At 43.9% G+C, this 9875-nt stretch overlaps 1 protein-coding gene across 2 annotated transcripts in view; it reads left to right on the forward strand.

The window, feature by feature from the left end:
• SHQ1 (SHQ1, H/ACA ribonucleoprotein assembly factor) overlaps positions 1-7534 on the forward strand; it is a 38589-nt gene extending 31055 nt beyond the window's left edge. The window contains exons 12-13 of one of the 2 annotated variants that reach the window (XM_066558051.1): positions 742-791; positions 5955-5972. In XM_066558051.1, the coding sequence (XP_066414148.1) occupies positions 742-754 (13 nt within the window). In that variant the 3' untranslated portion in view covers positions 755-791; positions 5955-5972. Of the gene's footprint in view, positions 1-741; positions 792-5954; positions 5973-6376 lie in introns of those variants that run through there. The other variant, XM_066558050.1, reaches the window with a different exon arrangement.
• The last annotated feature ends 2341 nt before the right edge of the window (positions 7535-9875 follow it).

Genomic DNA, 9875 nt, shown 5'->3' on the forward strand with positions numbered 1-9875 from the left:
ATATGCTGATCAGTGACCAGGGTGATCTCAGTTACCAGCTTCAAGCTTTCCCCAAAAATCACCAGTTGGGTTGCTCCAGTAGCTGTTTGAGACTAGATAGAAGCTGTATCTGAATTTTAGAGCAAAGAACAATTTATTTTCTTCCTGATGGACTAGTTGGGTGCTTTGCCAGCTGTGTCATTCTTGTATGAGTTCACTTTCTTACCTTCTGCTGCTGTGTTTGGCTGTAAGTTGTTGTGCCTTCTGCTTTGAGAGAACTGGAGCTGTAGACTTACTGACATAGGGATAGGAATGTACACCAGGATGCTGACAGAATTCCATGGGGAGCTCCTCTGGCATTATCTGGAGACTGGAACAATGTCTCTCCATACCCCTGATGTGTGAGCAGATCAGGCTTGGGCTGGAAGACAGTGATGGATGGAATCCAGCAAGAGCCACTGTGAGCAGGGGGAAAATGAGACCATCTGAAGGGTGTGGAGAGCCTGTCCCTTTGCAGGTGCCCTTTTGTTCACTAGGGACAGACCCTGCAGAAACACCAGGCATGTCCTATTGCAGCCTGTCCTCAACCAGTCTTGGTGGCAAGGCAGAAAATTTCATTTTTCCTTATAGTTTAACTGACATTTCAATGTCTCGCAGATAGTAAATTTACACACTCTCTGTATCTGAACTGCTGAGGCTCTGGGATAATATCTGGTGATGTCTGAGATAATATTAACTCTAGAATTGTCTTCATACTTGCAGTGCCTCTGGCTAAATGAATAATTGTGGGAAATTGTGAGCAGTGCTGCCAGGTATGTAATTTGGAACACATTTAAAGTGGGGATACTGGTCTGGTTGTATTGCTTGATATCTTATCTGTTTTATCAAAGAAAGAGGCTGTCTGTGAAACTTGCTCTGCTAAGTCTGAGTTTTGCCAGGCCTCGTGGAGAAAGGTGGTGTAAATATAGCCTGATGCTTTCTCTTTAAACTTGGTGACTCCTTGTGTGTTGCAGATATAAAATTAAGGCTCTTGTGATGCAGCAGACAGGAAGCCTTTTGCTTAATGCAGCAGCTTTACCATGAGATGGATCCTGTGTGTCCAGAGCTCGTGCTGAGTGGAGAGAAGTTAAATAGCAGCCCTTGGAATATGTGTCAGCCCTGCAGAGTGGCACAGCAGGCTGCTGCTGCTGCTGCTTGGATGTTTGGATGCATCCCCAGGAGCTGCAGGGCCGCGCTCAGCCCCGCTCGCTCCGCGGGCACGTCCGTGCTTGACACGGCTCTGCTGCCTCTGAGACTTGTTTATCTTGCCTGCAAGGCTTAAAGATAATTAATGGAAGGGCTTCACACTCTAAAACGGGGCTTGGCAGCCCTGCCAGCGTGGGGCACTGATTCCCACTGAACACCGAGTGGGCCCTATCCACATGTGAGCAACATCACCTTCAGTTCATTCCAAGATCAGCTGGGTCCCATTCAAGCAGCAGGCTGGCCAGCAGAGCTGCTGTCAGTGTTTGTGACACTGAGGCTCCCCTGCTTGGTTCCTTTCCTGCTGTGTCCTGGCAGCTCTGAGCTGCCACTTGGCCAGGATGAGCCAGGGGAGATACCAGGGAGGCTTTGCTGTGTCTTACACCTTGTTTACAGTGAGTACTTCAGAACAGGGGATGTTTGTGTGCATCTGTGAATGCAAAGCCAAATTGATGAGCCAGTAGAAATAATCCTTCTATTGTTTACAAAAACAAAAGCAAGCTGGAGCTTGTGCCTGTGCAGGAAAAGTCACTTTCCATTCCACAGATTTTACTGACTGCAGCTTTGGGAGGCTGTGCTGCCAGTGTGTGAATCTTTCACAGAACCATGGAATGGTTTGGGTTGGAAGGGACCCTAAAGATCAGCCAGTTTCAACCAGGGACACCTTCCACTGTCCCAGGGTGCTCCAAGCCCTTTCCAGCCTGACCTTGGACATTTCCAGGGGTCCAGGGGCAGCCACAGCTGCTCTGGGCAGTGACATTCACTCCCATGTTTGCCAATAATCTGCAGAGTGTTTTAGATCTGTAATTCCCCTGCCATGATTGAGTGTGCAGTACCACCATCATTCAGAAGCAGAGGAGCAGATTGCTGACTTTTATATTTTCAATTTCTCTTTGAGTTGTTTGGTCTTTTTTAACATAACTGCTAAAACAAGAGTTCTGCATGCAAGGGGGGAAGTACCAGGCAGATGGGAAGGTCTGAGCTATTAACACTCTGTCTTTAAACCTTTTTCCTTACATAGTGCTGGCTGATGGACATAGTGTACAGAAGCATAATTTTTTTTTCTTCATCACTGGGGGAAAAATGAGAGGATTTTGTGGCTGGACGTGCCCCACCCTCCAATTCCTGCATTTGTTTTTTACTGTCAGTGACTTGGGTTGATTTTTGTCTTCCAGCTTATGTGAAATCTTCCTTGAAAACAATCAAATCCCTGGTGTCTGTCTGCAGTGAGACTTCTTCCTCACAGCTCTATGTTCTGCAGATAACAGCTATCTTGACTCTTCAGATCCTGTGCTCCCTGGAACAGAAAGCAGAACTGGAGCTTGTAGGAGTTTGGCTTTACCTGGAGCTGTGTCCTGCACCCTGCTTGTCCCTTGTGTCCCTGTCCTGCAGTCAGTGCCATCACCAGCTCTTCTCTTCATGCTGCCACAGGTGGCCTTTGCTGTAAACCTCTAATGATCTCCCTTGCCTGTTGCCATAATCCTCTTTTTATTTTTCTCAGAGTTCCATCCATCTCCCTTTATTTGCTAAATCTCTTTTGATTCTTTGTTCTTTTCAGCCCAGTTTCACTCCTTTATAATCTAAGATCTGTAGATTTTTTTTCTTCTTCTAGCACCTGAAGAAACTCTCTTGTGCCTAGACAAGGATTACTGTAGTTCTGCCTTGGAATTTTAATTCCAGACTGCATGGACAAGCCCCGAGATGCTTCTCTTATCTCTTCCTCAAAGCTATGCATTAAACAAAACATGCATCTGATCAGTTTAACCTGTAATTAAACATTTTCCTTAAGCAACTGACATTGTGATAACTAATAATTATCATGTGTAGCACCTTTAAAACCTATTATGCATGTTTATGTAAGAACACTATTACCATAATAATAAGATATCATTACCACAAATGTGCATACTGAATGAGCATGTCTTAAAGTAATCATGGATTCCATTAATCATACTTGAAAAATTAAAGTATTTGCTGTCTAATCTCTCAAACACTACTCAAAAGGTTTTGGAAACAGCAGGGCCTGTTTACTGCAGGTCTCTCATACACAAGATCTCATTTCTGGTGTCTCATTTTTGTTTTCCTGAATTGTTGCTTATCTTTCACCTTGGGAAGCCATCAGCCCACAGACTCATGGTCTCCCTTTGAAAGCATCTCCATGCTGATTTTTAGTCTGTTTGCCTCGTTTTTTGTCCAGGGAGTGCTGCCACCTTTTCTTAAGGCTGATGTAAAATGTATTCCTGAAACTTGGTTCTCCTTCAAATTAGATAATTGCCTTAAAGGAGATGAACTGAGGGCTCATTGTAATTCTCTTAGTCCCTTGTACAGGGGCAGAAAAGAAACAACCTCATTCTTCAAGTGTTCTTTGTTGTTTTTTTTTTTTTTTAATACAAGATTGCAGAGTTGGGGAACAGAGTTTTTTTGGGTTTATGTATAAAATTGTTGAGGGGTGACAGTTTTGAGTTTGTCTCATATTTAAAAGTTGAGCTCTGTAGATTCTGATGGAGACTGAATGAGAAGAGTGAAAGTTGGGAAGAAACATTTGAACTACTGAGCAAACTGAAATGAGACTTTTTGTAGTCAGACTATTTGGGCTTGGAAGGGACATTTAAAGGCCATCTAGTCCAACCCCCTGCAGTGAGCAGGGACAGCAAATACCTGATGTGGCCAAGAGTTAAAAAACCAACTTAATTGCTTTAGGGAGATCATTCTTTTCTCTGTCAGCAGGACCACTTTGAATTTAGTAGCACAACATGTGTAGAGTGAAACAAGTCCATCACTGTGTGTTTTCTTCCTTAACACTTGGCATTAGATAACCTGGACACAGCAAAGTATTTGTTAATGCCAAAAAAGCCCATTTTGTCATACAGCTCCTTAATACTTGGTGCAGTTCTGTGATATATTTCTGTATCTTAATATATAAACTGCATTATAAGAAAGTAGTGAAGTAAGGGGAGAGGGTTTTAGGGACTGAGAGTCTGGAGCAGGGGAGATAGGCATGAAAAGTTAGAAAAAACAGGCAAAAATAGGAAAAAGCAAAAAAAATAAAATTACATATAGAATTACAGAATAGAATTATACAATATACATATAGAAATTGACAGATACAATGGAAGTGTTGGGAGAACCAGGACTTTGAAAATTGCTGTTCTGTCATAATGGCAGCAGTGAAATGGCCGAGACAGGCAGTGGGAACTGGGGGGAAATTGCTGTGGCAGAGGGGGTGTGGGGAGTGAGCTGCTCATGGGGTCAGTGGGATGAAGTGGCACAAGCCACAAGGGTTCTGTGGCAGGGCACACCCAGCCTTTGGAGCTCCTGTGCCTGAGCACAGGCAGCAAGAGGGGAGGAGAAGGAATTGAACCTTCATGGTCTGAGCGCTCTCGCAGGGGAAGGGCACGTGCACACACAGTTAGAAGGAAGGAAAGAGGCTGTTGGAAAAGCAAAGCAAAATGCTTTCTGAAAGGGATATAAACTCTTGTGACCTGGGGTGTAAATCAGCTTCTCCCCAGTGTGCTCAGCAGGCAGATTGCCCTGCAGCCACTTGTTCTGTTCCCACCTACCTGCAAGGCTCCATGAACCTCTCAATGCATCACTTGGCTTCTTTTCCTTTCTCTTTCCTGATGGAGCAGGGAGAGTGCTTGCTTTGTTCCCAATTAAGTTGGCAATTTCTCAAATCCCCCATAACTTTTCAAGAAAAATGCAAGTCCTTGACAAAAAATGGAAATAAGTTGCTAGAAAGAAAACATTATTTGAACAAGTTTTTAAAATTTGGTGCCCCTTTTTTTTATTAGAGGCTGGTAGGATTATGTTGCATTTAATTCTTAGCTTTAGACTTGAAAATTCTAGAAATATAAAGTGTTTTCTGTTGCTTTACTTCTGGGAAAATTATTTCACAGTTTCCTGGTCAGTGGGTTGAACTAAGGAAGTCTAGTGTGATTTATTCCAAGTTTTTAAAGCATTTAAATGTTGTCCTATCTGTAAAACATGTAAGAAGCTGCACTGAATTTCCCTTCCCCCACTTAAAAATGCAATTCCTTTAGGAGCAAAAAAAAAAAAAAAAAAAATTGGAAGCATCTATGTTATACTGAGTAATTATGCCCCCTGGGAAATAGAATATAAAGATCTTTAAAATCATTCAAGTGAGAGAACAAGCACTTTAACTTTTGCCTTGCAGGAGCTGTGTATTACATCCCCAGCTCCTTGCTCCAGTGTCAGTGTGTCGTGCCTTGCAGGTTCACAGCCCTGGCAGAGGAAATGAAACCCAGTCAGTTACTGCAGGATTTATAGCAGACCTGCTGCTGCAGGAAGTGGTGAAAAGCTGATTGATAGTCTGAGGCAAAACTCCACAACAAGAAACAGGATGTATGTTTGGGTTTTTATGCCCGTTTTCCCCTCTGCCCTCACCCCCCTCCATTTCGAGTCTCTGTTTATAAATCCATGGTGCCCTTTCCTGGTGAAGCATGTGCTGGCTTCCAGCACTGGAGGAAATGGATGGGGCTGCACCAGAGATTTGAAGCCAGTGTGGTGTGTCTGCTTTATTAGGGGCATCTATCTAAATGGTCCTGGTACTCCTGCTGAATGATATTTCAGCTGAATTCCAAGGGAAGGGTGAAGTACATCTGCAGCCAGAGTTATGGAACATCTCCTGTGATCGTGGGTGAGCAGGCTGGGTGGGAGAGGAGGAGCCTGGATCGCTAATCAGAATGTTCTCCTGGTTCATATGCATTTCACAGATATGTCTGGGAGGGTAGGAAACCAAAATGATTTTGCTGCACATAAACTTCATCCAGCCAGCCCTGTGCTGCAGAGTGTGCTGCTAAAGACAGCAAACCTGAAGAGGTTTGTTCTGGAATCTCTCCTCGCTCACTGTGCACAGCTGAAGCATCCCACAGCAGGATCTTTCAGGAAGGTATCCTCAAAGCCTTTCAGTGGGATATTGTCTAACCTTGTGGGAAAAGTTACCCTAAGTAATTGTAATTAGGAATCCTTCTGATTGTTTTTCCTCCTGTAACATCCACTCTTACAGTCAGGGTTGCAGAAGAAAGTTGTTTGCATACCAAACAAATGGAAGAAATGTTTGAGATTGGTGTTCTCGTTATCAAATGGGAAAGTTCTGCTTGTCAGGTTCAATAACATATCTTGTTCTTTGTTAAAGGTCAAAAAAGTTGGCTGCACTCTGTGAGTCCTTGCAGAAAACCACGCTCAGCAAGTCCCACATGGGGCTGGAGCTGGAAGAGCTGGAAGCAGCAGCAGTGCTGGTACAGGAGGAAGAGAAGGCGTTAAAAGCTGCTGGCACAGTTTCCAAGCAACAGCTGCTTTGCTCCGAGTCGGAGACAAGTGACTCTGAAGAATCCAGCAGCACTTCATCATCTGAGACAGAAGGCTCTGATTCAGATGAGCAGGAGTCCTCGACCAGTGAAGATGGGGAAATAAATTCTTTGCAAGGCACGCTGCAGGAGGAGAGGACAGCTCCACTTATTGACTGTAATGGATTGAGGCAGGGCACAGACACTTGGGCGATGGAGGTCGGCCATGGGAAATCAAAGGTTTCCCTGCAATCTACCACTCCTTCTGGAAAACTGGTAGAAGAATTAGAAATGCAAATCCAGTCTGCAATGAGACTTTCAGAGCAGCCTGAAGGATTGGCTACTGCAGGCTGCATTTCACAGGAACAAGAAGAAAACCCTGTACCCGAGCCTGACAGATTTTCAGAAGATGCTGCTGGGAAGGGAAATTTCTTGGAGGTGTCTCCCAAGCCCAACCCATTGCTTTTTCTCTGCAGCACAAATGAAGATGAAGACTAAAGGACACTGCAGGAGCACAGTGTGACCCACGAGCTCACAGCTTGTTCTAGAATGAGCTGTCCCAAGGCTGTGCTGTGCTGCACAAAAATGTTTTTCTTTTTTTTTTTGGAGGACAAGACTGCTTTGAAAAGACTTGATAGGACTGTGTGATACTCTCGCAGTAATTTTTATTTTTGTCCAATTCAACAGTGTATACTTGATGGGAGAATGTATCATTTCAATAAACTTCTAGAAACTGTTTTCATTAAGCTTATTCAGTGATAGAATGATGTCCTAATCAAATACAACTGAAATGACTAATTTCAATTTTCTCTAGCTGTTGGGATTTACTTGAAAAATATCCTCATTATGTTTGGATAAACTTGTTTATGACATTGTACTGTTATTTTGAAATGCTTCATACAAATAATGGTTATAAGTTTAAAAGTTTAAATAGTGATCGCAAATTATTTTGAAATATATAAATTCTGTATTTTTTGTACAAAATAAAGGAAATTTCTATGCCATCAGTACAAGACCCAATGGTTGTGTCTTTTATGTGTACAAGATAAAGTTTATATTTCTGCATTTCTTCCTAAGTTCTTTCAGCAGTTTTGTAATGTGTTCATTTTTTGTGCTGTTTTTGAGCATTTTCTACATGTGGACACTTCTGTTGCTGTTTAAAGAAATCCCAATTATTTAATGGTTTTCTGCAGATGCTCTCAGTTCCACCACAGCAGGGTTAACCAGAGTGAAGGAACACCACCCTTTGTGGATCGTGGAGCAGGACTGAGCGCAAACCTGGCCTGGGTAGTCCTGCCTTTGTTAGTCTGGCCCACGTTTATCCTTTGGCCAGCTCATTTATTCTTTTTTTGCTTTTAAAATGTTCAAATAATCCAGTCAGGCTAATACAGTTTGTTAGCTAATTTATGTTAGTGGAATCAGGTGCCTGCTCCCATTCATCTCCTTTTTTGTCAGCCAATTTCTGCAGGAGATTTGGGAAGATGGAGCATGGACCACCAGGTGTGGCTCAGCAGGAGCACAGACCCAACAGGAGCATCTGATTCACTCCTCTGCAGAAGCAAGTTTTGATTACTTTTCAACCTTTTTTCTATTAAAGTGTACAAAAATCCTAAGCTCAAGGACTTATTCTTCACCAGTGCTGTTCCCTGCTGGAAATCAGCAGGTGAGCTCTGTTCCTGCACCAGCTCCTGCTCAGTGAGAGCTGCAGCCCTCACCTGCCAATATTTTTTATGTTCTTAAATACCTGCTGCTCTCTTAATCAGTCTCTGTGTTCTGTTCCCTGGGGGAGAAACCTTTCCCATCCTGTGTGGCAGGGAGCACTTACTCTTCTAAATGCCAGCGCTAAAATCCACACCAGAGCTGCCAAAGTCCGAGAGAAGGGGGAAATGCACTTCAGGAGAAAAGAGCAATGGTCCTGCTCTCCCCCAACTCCAGGGATGAACTCAGGAGCTTCTGCAGCTGCCCAGGGGCTGGAGAAACCTGTGTAAAACTCTGTTTTCTGATTGTGGAGTTGATAAGGGGTGTTGATTGTTATGGATTGACTGATGGTGATTTGATGTGACCTCTGTAGGGGTGGGGTGTGAAGCTTTTGCCTGCGGGGTGATCAGAATTTCACCTGAGGCTGAACTGCCCAGCACACGTGGAGGGTCAGGATGAGCAGTGCCTGTGAAAGGAAAGCTTTGCTTCTCCAGAAAGAATGCACAGAGACACTTCCAAGAGAAAAGTGGAGCTTTAATACTGTTTAGCCAAAATTGAGGCTTACTGAGTCTGTGAGGTATCAACACTTGGGAAAACCAAACCAAACAAAAAAAAAAAAACAACAACAACAACAACAAACCCAAAAAACAAACAAAAAAAACCCAAAAACCCCAAACAAATCCACATACACACAAAAAGGAACTCCTAAGAAGTCACATTTATGTAGAAAGGAGGCCTTTGCATCCAGGAGTTGGCTGGAAGAGGATGGAGATGTCTTGGGGACAGTACTGTAAGGTGTTAAAAGCAACAAGTGAAATGCTGGAAACCATCAGAAGGAGCTAAACACGAGCGGGTTCTGATTTTTATTCCTTTTTCTCATGGGAACAGTGCCACATTTTCCTCTCTCTTCCAAATCAAAAATTAGAGCTGAATTGATTAAATATCGTTTTTTTTCCCTTGGCTTTCCTTGATTCCAAACAGATTTGTGAAAAGCTTGTAAGGGCTTTGCTGCACGTCAAAGCAAGAAAGCATCGATTAGACTTGATTTAGTGCAATAAATGATAAATATGGCCAAGGCATTGATTCAGAGCCCTGAGTGAAGGGGCCGGGTGACTCTCCAGCAGTGCCACAGCTGAGCGTTGTCACAGCCCAGCCCATGGCTCAAGGCTGCAGAAAACAAACAGGGAAACACATGTCAGGCAGATAAATGGCTCTGCTGCTTAGAGCTCTCCGTGGAGGCCATTTGTCTCCAAGATAAGGAAGAATGCACTCCAAAGCTGGGGGGAGATAAGCTGGGAGAAGAAAATGGATGTGGAGCCGCTGTGGTGGCACCTGGGCGGTGGCACAGGGGGCACAGAGGGTCCCCAAGCTCTGCAGGGAGCTGGGTGAGCACCAGAGAAGTGTCCCGTGGGAACCTGCAGACCCTTCCTAAGCATTTAGCAGTGGATGACATTTTTACCTTCACAGCAAACAAACAAATGTGTCTGTGGCAGTTGTGTGAGTCACCCAAGTGTTCCCTGAGCCTCTCGTGGATCTGTTCCTCCCCCTTTTCCTGGTACGTGGGCACATGTGAGGCATGATTTTGCATTGGCACAACAGCTCTGGGTTTGTAGTATTGTGGTGCCCATAAATCAGGCTATTTTTATATCC

Source organism: Molothrus aeneus, chromosome 12 (genome assembly GCF_037042795.1).
Source record: "Molothrus aeneus isolate 106 chromosome 12, BPBGC_Maene_1.0, whole genome shotgun sequence".
Lineage (NCBI taxonomy): Eukaryota > Metazoa > Chordata > Aves > Passeriformes > Icteridae > Molothrus > Molothrus aeneus.